Source organism: Polyergus mexicanus, unplaced genomic scaffold, assembly GCF_030449975.1.
Source record: "Polyergus mexicanus isolate NDT 795.1 unplaced genomic scaffold, iyPolMexi1.0 SCAF_12, whole genome shotgun sequence".
NCBI lineage: Eukaryota > Metazoa > Arthropoda > Insecta > Hymenoptera > Formicidae > Polyergus > Polyergus mexicanus.
Genome location: NW_027223332.1, coordinates 98662 through 117666, shown reverse-complemented (window position 1 = coordinate 117666; position 19005 = coordinate 98662). Strand labels below are relative to the sequence as shown.

The following is a 19005-nucleotide window of genomic DNA, read 5'->3' as shown; positions in this document are numbered from 1 at the left end:
TATATTCCTACCTGACATGTAAATATTAAAGTTGTGCAAAAGACTATCCAAAACTCACATGTTCAAAATTTACCAACAATTTATTCTTCCTTATGTGTATCTTTGCACAAATTTTGTCTCTTATTATTTTATTTTTATTTATTTTATATTTTTATTATATCTTTATTTCATTATATCTTTACTATGTTTCATAAAGAATTAATATATTTATTATCATAATATTTATAAGATAGAATATAATATAAAAGAAAATATTTTATTTAAAAAACTTTTATTTTTAATTATTTATAATTTAAAAAGAAAAATTATCTCTACATTTTTATCCTAGAAAAATCGATGTTAAATTAATATTGTAAAAAAATGCACCTATACTTTTTTATATATTATATTTTCTAATATCAGAGACATCTTACGTAACATAATTATAGCATTTATAACTTTATTCTTATTATTGCATCATATTTTCAACTTAAAAATGTTGTTTCAGCATACTTTACGGTAAAACAACAATTTTCCTTTTCCCTCAATATCGGTGAAACGAAATGGCATTCATGTTATAACATGCGCAAAACGCATGGCAGATTGCATTCTGTATATGCAGACGAATATTTGCAGCGCATATCTGGCATATGCATGAAAAAGGAATAGTCATTGCTTAGCGGAAATTTGAAAGTCTATAAAAAATATATATATATATATATATATATATATATATATATATATATATTTTGCGTTACATATTTTCTGCCCAATCGAATACAGAGAAACATAAACAGCTGATTTTTTTATCTAAGATATGAATTATGAATTTATCTATAACTAATTAAGTTTAAACACTATATTGTGCTTAAAAATCTTTCAGGATATACCGAATGATATTTTTATAATAGAATAAATACAAATAAGTATATAGGAGTAGTGTATAGGATATTGACGAATCGCATTGCCATTCGCATTGCCCTTCCTAACACGTTTTAAAGTTTCGCTGTTCAATATTTGAAATCCGTTAGCGCGACGATTTATTCCGGAAGAAAACATACTCCGCACCTTTCTTCCGTGTATACCTTTCCTATCGCAACAAGCAAATATAAAATACATTTATTTCTTATGTGCAGATATTATGAACAAATATATTTCCGAATCTCACATTTTACGTTCGGAAAATAAAATCATTTACACGTGACATCTCGTTCCGGCTTGTATCGTTGTAATTCGTAATGAAAATTAATTCAACAAAATAGGAACAGCAAATGTATTACAGAATTACAGTATTCTTGCATCAAAGAAGCATGTTGTGTAGCACCAGTTAAATTAAATTATTAAATACTCGAAATAACAATTCGTGTAATGTCATTGCTCATTCGGCGACAGAAATTATTACCAATGTCCATTTTGCGCTTAATAAATACACAGGGCATATTAGCGTACGTTTGCGCAAAATATATTTTTGCGATATAACCACGTGTGTTGTGTTATAAATACAGAAAGACCGCAGCAGTATATGTATTGTATATTATAACTGCAGATAATAGCTTTAATATTTATTTCAAAAAACAACTGTAAATTACGAGGTAAAAATCCCGTATGTATGATGATGTTTTCAATTTTAAGCTTTATCGTTCGCGATTACTGCATGATTTGCTGTTATCAAAATTCTTTTCATCAACTAATAATTTAATTGTTCAAGTCAAAGTTTCTATCGTTTTCTCACGTTTCGACTTGTTGTTAAAAACAAGAGTTATATAGTATTCCAATGAAAACAATGCATTCACATTTTGCCTTGCAATCTAGCAGATATAAAATGTCGATCAAAGACTCCATTATCATTGCGTTTTTGATGTAATAATATCGTATACAGTATACACGGATGCATATAAAGCTCGCGTGATAAATCAAACATGATAAATTTCAATATTATTTTGAAAATGGGTCGGTTACGTACTCTGGTTTCTGAATGCTCCCTTTACCTCGCTTTTATTAATGCAAAAGATATTACTTCGGCTAACCAACACTTCGCTATAACGGAGCTTAGTAATCTGCTTTTCATTACAAACCGCACATTTATATAAAAAAGTTATATAAGAAATCACCCTTGTAATTCTAAATGTATGATAGAGAATTCAATAATTCATACAATAATATAATAAAATTAAAATTTATATATGGAAATCTTGCTCGAACTTTATAACACTGTTGACAAATTTTCTTTTAATGAGATTATTTTACAAGAGAAATCTTTCCAAAAGAAACGTCTTCATCTTAACGCGACATTTCAAAAACAACTTTGAATTTATCACGATAACCGCGTCTCGCCCGTGGTCGAGAATGGTCACGAACCATTATCTCGATGGAGAAAGAAACGAAAACAGAGGAATTCAATCCGCGCACTATACGATATTTCGAACTATGCACATACTCGCGTATGTATGCGTCGTAAGCGAAAAAGAGGGAATAGTGGCTTCAAAATTAATGTTTTTGGAGCGAATTAAAAAAAGCTGTTAAAAGAGAGCTTTATCCAAGCTAAACTAAAGCACAGTTCAACAGCTTCATTCAATTCAAATTAAAGGCAAAGTAAAACATTTACACAGTCTCTCAAAATATTTCAGCTTTAATTGCAGCTTAATATCCCAGTTTTAACGTAATTTTTTTTTTGTTTTAACACAAAGAACAGCTAAATGATTACGCAGTTTTTATTAATTTTTTTAATTTATCAACATATAATAAATCTTTCATAACTTATTATAAAATATATTTTTTAATCAGTTTGATATCGTGGCATTTTAATAAGAGAAAAATTTTTATTACATTTTCAAAACATTATTAAATTATGTAATCGATTATGGAGATTTTTTTCTGTCCTTTAACGCGATATTTAAAGTCTAACGATAAGTATAAATTTATCGCGCGCGCGAAAAACTTTCAAATTTGTATGGACTTTTAATTTATTATACGATAATGAAGCTTAAATACTTTATACACAAGACACAGGTGCATGTAACCGTTACGGATAAAAATAACCGTCGAAAAATCAATGTTTTTGAGTTTTTCAATTGAAAAGGGGAAGATAAAAAAACTAACTAAATCCCTTATGCGGTTTCCGCGATAACCGACGCAAGTTCGGTCAACGAAGCGTTTTCGTACACGCAATGGTTTCCCGATTAGATTTTACCGGCGGAAAGTACAGACAACACTTTGGCCAATAAATCGCGACGCACTCGCCGCGGGGGAGAGAAATATAGTTCGAGAATTGTGGTTGCGCGACCGCGGATGCGAGGGGATTGCGAATATAAAGCAGAAGGGAAGCGCGGCAGAACAGTACATAGAGAAACAGGCATAGAGGCCGTTTTGTATTTCGCGGAAGAGAGTAACAATATTAATTTCGCCAAGCGAGTTCGATGAATTTATGCGTGAGCGTATCAGACCGAGCATTGTTGAATTGCTACATTACGTAATCCGGGCGTAGAGTAAAACGATACCTCCGTTGTTGCCTTTATACGCGTGAGCGTGCCAATTGATCTTCAATCGGGATATATCCGGTCGTTATTCTGATTTTTCAGATAAACGTGTGATGAACGTGCAAAAAGATCGATTATTTCATTAGGTCATAACTATCGTGTATAATTATTCTTGGACGAATATGTATATTAAAGTAAAACATTATAATTAACTGGTCTTTTGCTATTTGCCTTCTTGCAATATCATTTAAATGGAAATCAATGTGATAGATCCATATCATATAAAAAGTAAAACATAATTCATCACTCACCGATGTGACGCGCAGCAGCAAAGTTGTAACATCGATACGTTGACCTGTAAAATATAAATATATAATTCAAATTAGAATAGCAATAAGAATAACAAAATAATTATAATATATCAAAAGATAACCGTTGCGCGTAATGAATTTTTCATTTGTCTTTTAAAATAATTAATAAAGTAATTATGCAATTTTTCTGTGAAGAAGATTTCTGATCTCAAGAGCATAAGCTTTTCTAAAAATTGACAAATTAAAATTCTAATTTTGAAAAATGTAATCCAAATGTCTGTTGAGGGAATATACGGTGATATTAATTTTGTGCACACAAGTAAAAAATAAAAAATAAACAATAAATTACGCCATGATTGTTCCGCCGTCGTCCGATCCCTCTCTGATCTCCTCCTCCTCCTCCTCCTCCTCCTCCTCCTCCTCTTTCGCTTCTCCTTTGTGGCACTCACGTAACAGTCTCCCGCGAAAATAAGGTTAATCACGGTCGCGCGCGCACTAATTACCAAAACACGACGATCGCGCGGCACTTTGCACGGCACTCCCGACGTTAACCGCATACACACGCACAGACGTCTACTCGCGCACATACATAGCTCACACACGCATCATATATTTTATTATACTATATGGAAGAATCTATAGAGATAATATGTGTATATGGAGGCGTCTCGAACAATAATAACACACGGAATTCCTTACGCCGTTGCCTGCCCCCTCTAGCTATGATGTGAGAACGAGGTCCCGGTGTGAGCCGGGACCTCGTTCTGACATCAGAGCCCTCTAGTCACGTCACTGTCACGCGATTGACAATAATGTTATTAAATATAAACAATTAGGCTATTATTCAGAAAAAATTTTGTCACGTCGCTGTATATGGTACATCGCAGCCGAATATACGACAGATTCACAAAAATAATACCAAGATATACAAAAGATAGTAAGAAATATTTGTAACATACTATAAAAAATTAAACATATGTTAAAAATATAATATTTTATTATTACAAGAAAAGTATTTAAGATCGGCAAAATTTTCTTTATGTTATTTCATTTCTTATTTTAATACCGGAGTGCTCGAGTACTGCTAAATACGATTAATCATGTAAATCTCGAGAGAAACTCGCTCATTCGAGAAATGATAGAGATTATTTTTTTTGTAAGAAAGTAATTTTTGTTTATAATAATGAATATATTTTATGTTCTTTTATAATTATTAATAAACGTCGCAATGTATCACGGCTTTCTCTGTCATATAAATTATTTAAATTAATTTGTGTGTAGAAAAAGAAATATCTTTTTAATCCAAATTATCACTATGTCCGTTCTCGAACTAGCAACATAGAAATATAATCAGATTATAGTAACAGCATTGACATTTTCTTCCAATATGTATACACGATTTCTCTAAAGATATCTTTGGAGATTAGTTATATCTCCTTTCGCTATGATATCGTTGCTTATCCGTAATATGGCATATAAGCGTGTCGGTGTCACAAACACGAAGCAAACCACAGCAAAATTAATTGTGTGATTTATACGCTGCCATCGGCAACATACAATTAATCCCTGTTGCGAGATATTGTTTGTCGCGGACGAGCGAATGCGTGAGGACGAGTGAGTGCGATCGATTTGCAATAAATGGCACTCGCCGATCCTGCACTTGGTCAATTCTGTGGTCAATGCTAAATTAACGCAAAATTCAGTAGGTCCACCGATAGAGTATCGCTGACAATCACTTATAGCGAAATAAAATATCTAATTTATTCGTCCAAACAGCTCGCTCTTTTTTTCATGCTGCCTCGCATGAAAGTACTCTGAAAAGAGAGTTATTAATCTTGATCTTTTTAACGGCATATATACATATACAATATATATATATATATATATATATATATATATATATATATAATAATTTTGCCACGGTGAAATATCATCATAAAGAACGTCGTCTTTATAGTTGCGATATCGGTATAACGATGAAATATCGCCAACAATATTATAGGAGTGACTTGTGTAATTATGTAATTTATCTTCCTAGAGCTAGATATATTGTGGAGAAAGTAGAAAACATGTATAATACGGTTTTTCAAGTCTTTTAAGATTTTTTAAGAGATTTAAAAAAAATTATCGACATTTATCTTTAAACAATAATTGTAGAAAGATGGGTGCATGTGTGTGCATTTTCATTTATGTAAACTTATATAAAAATATGTATATAACTTTTTTAAAAATAATTATTACAAACTCATCGTTATTCGTGTATTTTATTAGCTATATTTGATGTAGTAAAGCGATGAATGCGTAAGTACACAATAAATGGTAATAATAATAAATTTGTAAATGGTAATAAATAAAACATTATCTCGAATAAGAGAATAGAGGAATTAAGTAAAGCGCATTATTTGTTGAAACGTTTCGATTTAATATAATTTTAAAGTATATCATATAAAACATACATATTTATGATAATATTTTACATTATACATCCTTAATAACATCAATTTTATAATCGCAGGATTTTGTCGATTATTGCATATATTTAACGATAATGTTATCGCGAATATATTATATATTTCATAATTTATGGATATGTCCTTGTTATCATGAGTAATATATATGAATTACATTTCAGATAAATCAAAGCGATACGCATCAAGTGGTCCTGAAGGATATTCAACCCAATCATACTGGCAAATATCGTTGCGAAGTCTCCGGAGATTCTCCTTCGTTTACTACCCTAATGGTTTATAGTTACATGCACGTAGCAAGTGAGTATATTGAGAAAAACGTATTTTGCACATCTGAATAAAAATTACATAATACGGTCTGAAAAGCGACGCCCAACATATGGCTGAGCAAACATAGATAAATATAAATATATGTACATAATTAAAAGGACAAAAACTTAATGTGATTTGTACATATTTATAAATATAATAAAATATAACAATATATTGTAGAATAATGGTTCTTTTTCAATATATTGCAAAATAATCAACTGTGAGCGTGAACTTAATTAATTATTAATTTCGATATAGTAAAGCTTTTAACAAAATAATATTGCAGCATTGTGTGATAGAAAGTATATAAGAAAGATTTAAAGAAATATGCAATTTTATAATATTTATATGTATATAATGATCTATAAATAAAAAAAAAAAAAAAAAAAAAAAAAAAAAAAAACGGATAAAAACAATAAATAAAATTTTACTTGAAAATCGCGAGTAACGTAATTATGTAATTTAAAATAGATTTTTATTTTGTTTTCACACACATATATGATCTACAGCAAGTGAATGAATACATCTCGCGATATCAAATTTTTGTTTTGCGTTGAACAACATAAACAAATTAAACTCGGATATACTTCTCTCAGTTAACCTGTATACCTTTTGTAATATTTTTGCAACGAGTTTTTTGCAATTTTGTAGCGCGTTTATACACACAAACCTAATCGTTACTTCAAAAAGATGCAATAACAAATAACACAACAATTTATTTTTATTCAAAGTCATTTACAACGATGTTTGCTTGATCGAATCAACAATTATTGGCTCCATATTCGCCTTATGCTTTATAAAATTTATAGTAGTTGACCTAATAATTTTATTAAGAATAGTAATAATAATCTATATAATAGCATCGATTTAACAGTTTTTATTAGCTCTCATAAATTTTGAATTTTATACGATTTATAGTGTCAATAACGAGATTGATAAATTTCGAATCTTATCACACAATTTGTCAATCTTAAAAAAGTATAGCATTCGGAAAACAACTTCTTTCACTTTATAAAATTATGAATAAGATACATACAATAATTTATGCCTATTTTCAATTATTGTATATACTCTGGTACTCTGTCATAGTGAATAATCAACGACAACATTACAGATAGCTTATTAGCAGTTGCTTACGAGACGACAAAAAGCTGGCGTCATTAGCCTTGATAACAGCACGCAATAAATCTGTCTGCAAGACAGCAAATTATTCGATTGGCGATGCTTATTGAATCCTGCGCCCATCTTATCTTTCGATACGTTCGAGCTGAAAAAGATAGCCGCCACTAATTGCGTCATTTAACGCCATCAAAGCGTTAAATGGATATCGTTAATTTATAACTACTATTCCATCGGTTAAATGTTGTTTCGGCGGGCGCGCACGATCGTTTCGTATGATTGTCGTTCGTAACGCGGATAATTGCTGCGACCAATCTGTTGCGAGACAGGGCTTTTTGCGGCGTCCTTCATGTATAAATGACACCTATTCCACTACGAGCTGTGTGTTGGGGATACATTGTTAAAATTCAATAAAAACATTTTATCATCTCGTTCGAGGATAGCTAACGGCGGCTGGCGAGGGGAGGGTAAGAGGGAACGAAACGGGATATGCGAGGGTCCGTGATGAATCGCGGATTCGATCGTGACCCGTTAAACTTTTTTTCGGCCGTTTTTATCCACGACTATTCTCCTTGTGCGCTACCGGATACGCTCTCTCCGTCTCTCCTGCGGCATATCTTTCGCGCGAGCCTCTTTCATTATCGTCGTTGATTATTCTACATGGTGACTAGTATTGTCACCGTAATCGCGCCCAATTAAAACGCAGTTAGGCGAGGAGAGAGAAGAAGATCGTAGAGAGGACAGAGACGGCGATGACGACGGCAACCGTGGAAAGAAAGAAGACCGAAGAAGAGAAGGTCTTGTTCTCACTGTTCCCTCCTTATCCCCGCTGCTGCGCTATCGTCGTGCGTCTACCTAACGACACCGCAAACACGGTAGCGATCCCCCTTTGAAGAGACGAGATGATTGCCTCTTCTTTCCGATCACGAATCGCTCGTAAAAGTTCGATACTATGTGTGCGGATCGAGGACTCGAATCTCGCATTGTATCCCCCTCCGTACGCTCTCCGACTCTCCATTGCTAAGGAACAATCAACGGACGCGTGCGTCTCTTGTTCCTTTTTCCCGGTTCTCACGAGACCGGCCGCGATTATCCCGTTCCATACGTTGAAAATGGTAATATTCCTCGGCCGTGTCCTTGAGACTACTCACAGAGAAGCTAAAAGAAGCGAGAAAGAAGCGGCCCGAGGCGGAAATTGTTGCGGAGAAGTGAGACAATTCCTTGATGGTTTACCGGATCGCTACCGTGACTGTCTATCTAGTGAAGAAGGATCGATCATCTTTTGCGGACAATATAACGATCTCCCAAGATACATTACATGTATTTTATAAAAAGTGATCAGAGAATATATTATCCATATAGAAATAAATAATTATTATTCTACGCAACAGAAAAAATAATACGTATTGGTGTAATTTATAAATTGTCAATGCACATTGATATTAAAATTATGTTAAGATTCAGTAAATAAGTTAAATAGTATTTACCAATAAGCGTATCATCCTTAACTGTATGAACAATTTTAAACTGATATATGATATGTCTTACAAAGATTTTCGCTACACTATTCGATTGTCGAGATTATGAAATAATGCAAGAAATGGCATTCGCAATTTTTGCGTGGCATGCTTCTTGATACCGCGAACAATGAACCTACTGTCAAACTATCACGGCGCTTTTGCGGTACCAAGACTGTTTTTGTAATCGACAAAAAGCGAAGAAACACACGTAACAATAGCCGAGACCGTTTCTCTTACAATAAGAACCGTATTCGATCATCAATCGCATTCAATTATTACTGTAAGGTATTTTGGATTTCAGGTTTGCCAGACGGCGATCCTCAGTTGCTGGTCGAGAAGAAGCGATATGCAGTCGGTGACATTGTACGTGGAAACTGCACGGTACCATCGGGAAATCCTCCGGCTAACGTGACGTGGACTGTCAATGGGATACCGGTAGGTTGATAGACGTAAAAAGTGTCAGGGGACCTTCTTTTATCGTTCTGTTTCATGACAAATATATAAATATTAATTTGACCTGTGTTTCATTCTTGAATAGTTTCATTCGTCAAGCAATTAAATTTCTTTTGTAGTAATCATTGCCACGTCTAAGGAAAGATAATAAAAATAAATTATATATAATTATACAATATATAAATTATATCGTATGTGGCATATTTAATATATAAAAATATATGTAGCTAAATTTGCAATAAATAGGAAAAACTAAATTTATTTCGATCATTTGATACGTTTTTCGTATCGTATCGTAAACCTCGAATTGAGAAACACTGCTTCATGTTTATTAACTCCATCCAATAGGCCATTCAGTTGAACGTAACAGTTGATAATAACGATTTTAAAGTATGCTGTTATTTTATCCACTTGTGATATTTCACTTTGTGGTCTTTTGTTTTTTTCTTTCTATGCTTGTCATCATCATTGTTGACAACACCGTCGCCGCGTCGGTTTGAAAAGTTTTTCCAACGTCTGATTTCTACTAACTCCAGCATCGCGTTTACAAATGTCGTTTTAACGCGAAACACCCTTAATAGCTATTACATATTTTTATACATTCCTGTTTGGCGTATAAACATATCTTATATTAAGATTGCTCTGTTGTCTGAAACTCTCTGCGAATGTCCATCTAGAAGATTCCAATTTTCCGTTCAGTTGTTTTTTATGAAAACATACTGTATAATAATGAGAAGAAAGAAACTAAATTTTTACAAATATATAATGTACATACACGATTGTTACGAGTGGTATCGCTAAAGAATAAAACATTCTACTAATTTAAATATTTTATCAATTGTTTTCCATACATTTTTAATTACTGTTGAATAATAAGCATCGTCGAACAAATCTATATTTTCGTTATATATTTTTTATAAAAATCCTATGTCGACATTCTTTTTGTTTTTCCTATCAAAGAGTAGATCCCTACTCTTGACGCCGAGATATAACCTTTTCTTTATATTATATCCCATAATATTATGTGCACACAGAATGTCTCGTAATATTAATCTATCATGTATATTTTAGCAAAGAGATAATATAGGCTTCTTTATTTATATATTAACGCTAATTTAATTTCTCACTTTACAGCGGCTATCCAAACCACATTCAAAGGCTATGGGTATCGATTTACCAAGAAAAGCAAGAGAGAGCTTTACTTTTAAAATATATTAATAATTTTCTAAGGAAAGAGAATCTCTTAATTATTTTCTCTATTTGTATTTGCTATCAGTATCAGTATATGTAAAAGAGGATCTGCTTAAGCAACTTTTTTTTTCTCCAAAAAATAATGCATATAAATTATAACGCCATTAAGATATATCTATCTATTATTAAAATGCCAATGGCTTAGAAGTTCAACAGTTTCTTTTCCTTTTTCTTTCTTATTTCACTTCGCGTGCATATAAAAATTTAATCGCTCTCGGAAAGCACTGGGAGGATTCTATCTTCCCATTAAAGAAAATTGCTTATACGTGATCGACTGCATTAAGCGTTAAGTGTAACGTCGCGGACGATCTTCACGACGAGCCCAGCTTGTGTCAGCCTAGAGGCCTCAGAGGCCGAAACAGCACGTGTTCTCGTGCGTGAATATAGCCTGAGAGACGCACGAAAGGGATGCGCGGAAATCGTGTTTCACGGAAACAACAGGAAACGCGACATCAATTTATGATGGAGTTATATAGACGTTATTGAGAGGACTGAGAAAATTGATAAAATCACATTCATCTGCGAGACGCTCTTCGTTACACGTGTAAATATACACGAGACAATACAGGAAATAATACAATATAAAGAATCTTTTTGTTCTCGCGGATCATTTTCTAGTCAATGTCGATATGCACTAGATAAACTTCATTTAATCCGGAGCTTTGGTATAGCAAGCCAGTAATCTAACAATAAGACACTTTACGAGTATTTTAAGAATCCGATAAACATCGTTATAGCCGTATGCATCGCAAATCAAATCCTTTACAGCTGCTAAAAGAGACGCGTTATCGAATGGCATGAAGCAGTTACGAATGAACTGTGATATCTCGTCATCGCCCCATTCTGTTCTTCCGCAAGTTTTAATCATTGTCGAGATATGTCCAGATGCCTACTTATCCTAATCTATTATTCGCGTTTTCCCGGTTAATTTTTTAAAAGACCGTTCATCTTAATGACTAATTAGCAAAACTATGAGCGTTTGAAAAATTGAAATAGCGTTATTCTCTATCAGACGATTTAATTCTATATAACATAATGATAAAATTGGGCTATTTACGAGAGACAGTCTCTCTAGAAATATATATAACTCTTAATTTTTAATTGCAATAAATAAGCAGCTTAACTGCACAGTAACTATGTCGTAAAACGAGCATATCGCATAAAGCTAATTAATTTCAAAGACTCTTAAATCATATATTATGACCTCTTGACACGTCTATTATGCTCGGAAAAAGAAAGTTACAAGTAGTGCATCCTATTGTCGAGCTGATAATTAACGAGTAAATGGAAATCAATTACATATATAACTTTTATATTTATAGTATCTTATGCGTTATTTGACAAAAAAGATTTTATGCATAAAGAATAATATAAAATCTATATTATATGCGTTTACATTTATTTACAAAATCGGAATTAAAAAAGCTAGGGTATAAAGAGAAAGCAGACAAATCTTTAAAATTATATCTAATGGTAAAATATAATATATTTTTTATTACAGGTAAATTCAAGTTTTATCATGAACATCACAAACAAAGTTGGCGACAATCAACAACAAATGACGATTGCTGGATTGGATTTCGAAACAATGCAAGAGAATTTCAGCAACAGCAAATTACACATCATTTGTCACGCTAATGTCTTTCATCTGTATCAAAAAAAGGCTGATATATTTTTGAAAGAAGAACGTCCGAGATTGGCTTCTGTACTAGGAACACGAGAATCTTCCTACACTGGTGGGTGTATGGTTAACCTTTTCATTATTTTATGTACTCTAGTAAATATATTAGTAAATTAAAAAAAAATATGGAAGAATTTATATATCTCTTTCACTTATATTGATCCATAAAAGTTCAATATATATTTTCCTAAATATATATACACGATATAAATATTTTTCAGCTTTTATCTCTCTTATTCTAAAAGAAAAGATTAATTTTAATCTTTTAATTTATTTATATATTATATTTTTTTCGTTGCAGGTAATGCAGCCAAGAGACCCGTAGAATACTTTTACATCACTGTCATAACTACACTATTGGTATGCTGCCTAAGATAACATCAATAATTCTGCAATACGTTTTACGCGCATGATTGTATCGAGATGGAGGGAGTAAAAAAATTGTTTGTAAAATTTTGAAATTATTAACTGGAATAAAATCTGAGAAGAGAAATCTTTTGTTGAAATAAATACCGAGAGCGTATGTTATTCGTGTAAATAGGATATAAAAATTTAGTGAATTATCTATATGTATGCGATCTGCATCTGCCCTATGAGCGAATTTGTAATCCAATAAATAACGTCATGTTATTATGTAATAGACCAACAAAGTATTGCGCCAAACTATCAACGATTATTCGAAAAGACATTGTACTGCCTCTTTTCTATTCTCTGATGATGATTTTGATACCTTCTCTAACATTGTAGCCAAACAATATGTCCTGTCATGTTTATAGATAAACACTGTTATTGTTTATAAATGACATTTTATTTCAATGAAATATGAATAAATAATTCATCTTCGTTATATTGATTTTCAATAATAACCTGAATCTCCTTTAGTATATAAGTATATCTCCCTTATTCTCAACACAAAAAATTTGTTATTTAGCAATTAATAGTTTTTTAAATACATTACTAATCTATCTTGATCATATATAAAAGCACAATTATTAGTTATAAAAAAAATCTATTTAATAAAGAATATATTCTAATTTACTTAAACAAGTAAATACGTATCACATATTTTTCTGTAAATACATAACAACAATAAATATATTAACACATATTTCTGTAAAAAAATTCATTGTATTGATTTATTAAATAGATGAAATCAAATAAACGAAATATGACAGGATGATATCACAAAATAAATACGCCTTGATTGCGCTAAATAAAACCATCTTATTACTATTGTACACGGAATTAGTTGCATTCATATGTAATATCTCAAAGCAATTGGATTCAACAAAGATTTCCAAATAGATGCAAATAATAACGAATTATTTATGATGAAATGTATATAAAATAAAATCGTCCATTTAAAATTATCACTTTCTAAATCCTAATCCACGATCTTTCTCCCAATGAGGTTGAATCTTTGCATCTATTATATCCATTGTTGCTTCTCTCAATTTGGTTCTTTCAATTCCAACCTGCTGGATCTTTTCCATTTGTTCCGTTACATAATCAACTTTTCTTTTAAAGTAGTCCTTTGCATCATCAACACTCTTTTTTGCATAATAACCAGTACCAACGTCTACAATCACATTATTTGCTTCCGCTAGTTTTCCAGTCACATACATAGAGCCTGTCAAAGGTACTAATATTTCGTTACCTGTAAATACACCATGTATAACGAATCATATACAATTATCATTTTTGTGCTCAAAAATTATAACGCTTACATCTTAAATAGAAATTCACACAAACTTATGCATGCGTTAAAACAAGAATATATTTGCAGGCAATAAAAAAACCAAATAGTTAAAGAAAGTATAAGATTCTTTTTTATATAGAAATTAAATTATATATCAATGCGAAGGAATTTTCAATCGTATCGTATCATTTTCTCAACACTACTTTGTTTTTATAAAGTATGTTTTATAAGTATAAGCATCTAGTAATCACATTTCCTAACCTCATCAGGGAGTCTTAACCAAAAACTATCGTAAAGCTATGTGCACTTTAAAAAGTGGAATTTATATGACTCACCTTCGGCGGCCAACGTAATTTTTTCGAGACAAGCACCCGATTCTTGAAATCTGCTTTGTGCGATCTTTAAAGTATGCAAAGAATCCTGAAACACTTCGAGCTCCTTGTCCAATTGTTGTTTAAACATTGTCAGTTGTTGGATATTCAAATTTGGCAGAGTCGCTGAATTGATCACCTCATAGGGAGGCTTCACGGAAACCTCTTCTGACATCTTGACGTAGTTATTATCAAAGATTATTATTCTGAAGATATATGTTCCGATGATTCTTAATTGATCCCGAAGCTCGTCGATATCACCAAACACGGGCAACGGCACATCTACTCAACATCCTGTCACTTAATTTATTAAAATACCACCGGGTGGCGTTACCATACACACGCAACACGCGTGTCATCTCGCGAGAGAAGAGATAATCATCTAACCCTCTTTCTAGACCGGAAGATGATCCTATTTGTGATTCATTCGACTAACTTCAATATGATTTTTGCCCGCTTACGCTCGGGAATGAGCCACAAGTAGGATCATTCTCCGATCTGGAAAGAGCATAACATCGTTAATTTTTTAACAGCAAGACTGAATGTGCAGATATAATATTAATGTAAGTTGTTCAAATTAAACTAAAGTAAAAATACTACCCAAACAACACATATCCTTAAAAGACGTTCAAAAATGACTACAGACACTTTATCGAACTTTAAACATTAACATTCTTAAAATGTCTTTTAGCACTTTTGTATTGTCTGGGAAATCAGAGATTTCTAATAATATATCTAATCATTGTTTCCATCATAATAATACATTTTTATTACATTATAAAGTAAATAAATAGAAAATGATATAATTATTTACGGAAAAATTATGCAAAATCATTGGTATTTATAATCTTAATATTAATATGTCAATAATACTTTCTCTTTCGCGAAAACGTTTGCAAACTATTTTATTCACAGTTGGATAAGATAGGAGATCAGGATGAGATCAATATTATATTCTAAGCCAGTAAATATGTATTAACATATCATTGACAGATATCATAGTTTTCAATTTAAAGAAAAATAGTTTATATGAGTATAAAAATGGTAAAAGTTAAAATATATTATAGGTATACCTAAGTAAACTTTCAACATCCCAATTCTCCAACTTTAACAGCTTATCATTTAAAAGTTATCAAAGCGTCAATATTTTGAAATTATTGCGCTAGTTGGCATTTCCGGACTTCTTCCTCTAAAAAATATTTAGCAATAATAAACATAACGATAATAATTGCAAAATAACATGTATAATTTTAAATTATTAAAAATTACAAGATCTATATAAGTAATTTTAGAATATTGTGAAGTATGTATTGTGAAGAAGTTCGTTTTTACATTCTACAAGTTATAATAAAAACAGATTTAAAGATGATTAAATTTTGATTTTATTGACAATTAATCGTATCAATGTAAGTTTTCAATAATTTCACTCACATATTCACGATTATTTATTTTACCAATTTAGACTGGTAATGTTTTTTACTAAAAAAAATAGAACCTATATAAAATTTATATTCTTTTAGCTAAGAATCAGTTATATAATTTTGTAGAAATTAATATCTAAAATTAAAATTAAAATTTTAGTGTAATAAATTATCCATGAAATTAAAATTCTGTTTTTAATTAACAGTATATAAATAATTAAAAAATAAAATTTTAATATTTATTTTATATTGAAATTTATTATATGTATATTATATATTGTATATTATTATATCTATTAATAAATAATTTTCCAGTATAAAAAAGCCAAGGCAACTAATCCGATTTTCTTTTTATTTTAATTTTAAATTCTCAATAGACCGTGTTGTCCTAAAATTAGATTTTAACAATGGACAAGAAGAATCGCAGAAATTTACAATCAATCTTTGCGCTCTGCGCGTTCTCTTTCGGTGCTCTACATCTACATAAATCATATAATATATATATATATATATATATATATATATATATATATATATATATATATATATATATGTACATTTGGTGGGACATTCTGTATATATACAGGATGTTTCACCAAAAGTGACCACAGCCTTTTATCTTTTAAACTAAAAGAGACAGATTATAAGAAATATATATCCATTTAAATGGTTCAAACTGAACTCTATTGTGAGCATAATAATTGCTCATAAAAGCTATCTGTGTTAACAAACGGAGAGGTATGCATACTTTTTCTTTAAACAATATTGATGTTTCGACACAATAAAAGTTGTAGGACTGTTTGAAACAAATACAACGATATATAATTTAATGAAAATATTTCATATACGGATTTTATTGGCTTAAAATATCACGGACAACATCTATCTTTTCATTTTCGGCCCTAGGATATGGACAACCTCTGACTCGAGTATTATGATCAATTGACAACGTGATATAATCTCTAACGCACGACATCTAAGTAATAATTCTTTTTAAGAGAAGAAAAGAAAAGAAAAGAGTAACTTGAGATTTAACGATTAAAACTTTAATGATGTCTCCCAAGCTGTGAAAGCAAACGATTGAATTTATTTATCTTTCCGTTTAATTTGAAAGATTGATAGCGTATTTCCATTCATTGTCAATACTTTTATTGTTAGAAGTATTGATTACTTTTCCAGATTTGAACAAATAGTCAATATTATTCGCGCGAGTCAGTTTTCTCAAGATATCTAGAAAAGTTTGTCGAAAATCTTTGTATCTTTGTGATAAGATACTTTAAGTCAGTCGTACGCGAAAAGAATACGTTTTCATACTTTCATTTGAGTTGAAACGTCTGGATATGAACATTGTGAAACGACAAGAATCTCTTTTTTTACTCATCTAAAACTGCAAACTTTTAGCTTTATATAAATGCAATAAGCTCAACACAATACTGTCTTTAATATTTACAATTATGGTTAATTGGAATTTTAAAGAATATCATTTCCATGTTTTCAAGAATTTTAATTATAAACGACATTTAATTATATACGAATTATCATACAAATGCATTTTTCTTACATAATAGGTTTATCACAATAGCTTATCTTAAATAAGCTATAAAAATACTATACAGTAAAATATTTAAAAATATAATTGAATTAATTAAAAAATATATCATTAAATATATACAATATCATAAGTTTATAAATTTAAAAAACTTAAAAGTATATTAGCTTATTTGCAAAGCATTTCTAATAATTTTTAGATGTATGAAAAAATATTTACTATAATAATATGGATAGTATGTAATAGTATGTTGTTATAGCTAGTTGCAACCAGTATGCGATAAGTTTTTATTATTTCGCAATAACGGTTTTTATTACTTTATCCTTTAAGAGATAAGTTAAATATGAATATAATCGTATAGCTGACGTTGCAAACTTGTATGACGCAGTTAGAGAGACGCGGGTTCTGCTATTATACGCTATAACAAGCGTAGGTATAATTCTACAATTTGATCGTTTTCGATGAAATATGATTGCGATTACTATCATCTTTATTCACCCAGATGAGTAAAGTGACATTTTCCACGATAAATTGTCAGCGCGAAGATCGTTCCTGTATGAAACAAATGCGGGAGATAAAGTTCTATCAACGTCACGAAATATAGTTCTATAAAAAGATCGTGAAAAATTCTGTTATGAACTGTATCAAATAGCAAAAGCCAAGCTTTTTGGCAAAATGATATAACTTACTGTGCAACAACTTTTTTTCACGCATTTTTTGCACGATAGCTTATGTATTCGTTATCTTTATCCAAGCGAGAAAATATATTCTTTACTACCTCAATTTATGCTTCAACAAGAAACTTTGTTGGCAAGACAAATGTTCGTGTATTTTCTAGAAATGGCTTCTTGAATGTTTAACACGCACGGATGTTTGACGCGAATTCTTTTTAGGCGGAATAGGGGCGGAAAAATATTTTACGCGTAACATTATTTTATTTTTGGATGGGATCACATACTTAAGTTTATCAATTTTTGCGTATTAAAAAGATTTTATATTAATAAAAACTCTTTCTCTCTCTCGATGTAATATTGTAATATATAAATCGATGTATAATTTACATATGTGTGATAGATTTACATATAATTTCTTAAAACCAAAGAGAAAATTAGTGCGTATGTATGTATGTTTATACATGTATGTATACATGTATATTTACACACACACACGCACGTATGCTCGCGTGTATATGTGAATGCAAAATTACACAATAATATGCATATTTATAAATGTATAATTCTCTTTGTAAAACATAAAATATTATTGAATATATATATATATATATATATATATATATTATAAAACATTTTTATAGCGCGCGCGCGCGCTTAATTGTGAGTAATTTTTTAAAATAAAAAATTTAGAATATAGCTTTTATATGAAAAAAATAATATA

At 30.8% G+C, this 19005-nt stretch overlaps 2 protein-coding genes across 2 annotated transcripts in view; one reads left to right on the top strand and one right to left on the bottom strand.

Annotated features, from left to right (window-relative positions):
* Nucleotides 1-13359, top strand: part of LOC138938276 (platelet endothelial cell adhesion molecule) — a 51143-nt gene extending 37784 nt beyond the window's left edge. The window contains exons 3-6 of the mRNA XM_070305130.1: nucleotides 6399-6534; nucleotides 9487-9620; nucleotides 12391-12625; nucleotides 12872-13359. Coding sequence (XP_070161231.1) covers nucleotides 6399-6534; nucleotides 9487-9620; nucleotides 12391-12625; nucleotides 12872-12948 — 582 coding nt within the window. The 3' untranslated portion in view covers nucleotides 12949-13359. The remainder of the gene's footprint in view (nucleotides 1-6398; nucleotides 6535-9486; nucleotides 9621-12390; nucleotides 12626-12871) is intronic.
* Nucleotides 13360-13774: 415 nt separating this feature from the next.
* Nucleotides 13775-14925, bottom strand: Pfdn5 (prefoldin 5). The gene is made up of 2 exons (XM_070304959.1): nucleotides 14605-14925; nucleotides 13775-14227 (listed from the first exon to the last, which is right to left on the bottom strand). The coding sequence occupies exons 1-2, from the start codon at nucleotides 14813-14815 to the stop codon at nucleotides 13941-13943; spliced, it is 498 nt and encodes a 165-aa protein (XP_070161060.1). The 5' UTR covers nucleotides 14816-14925; the 3' UTR covers nucleotides 13775-13940.
* Nucleotides 14926-19005: the final 4080 nt, after the last annotated feature.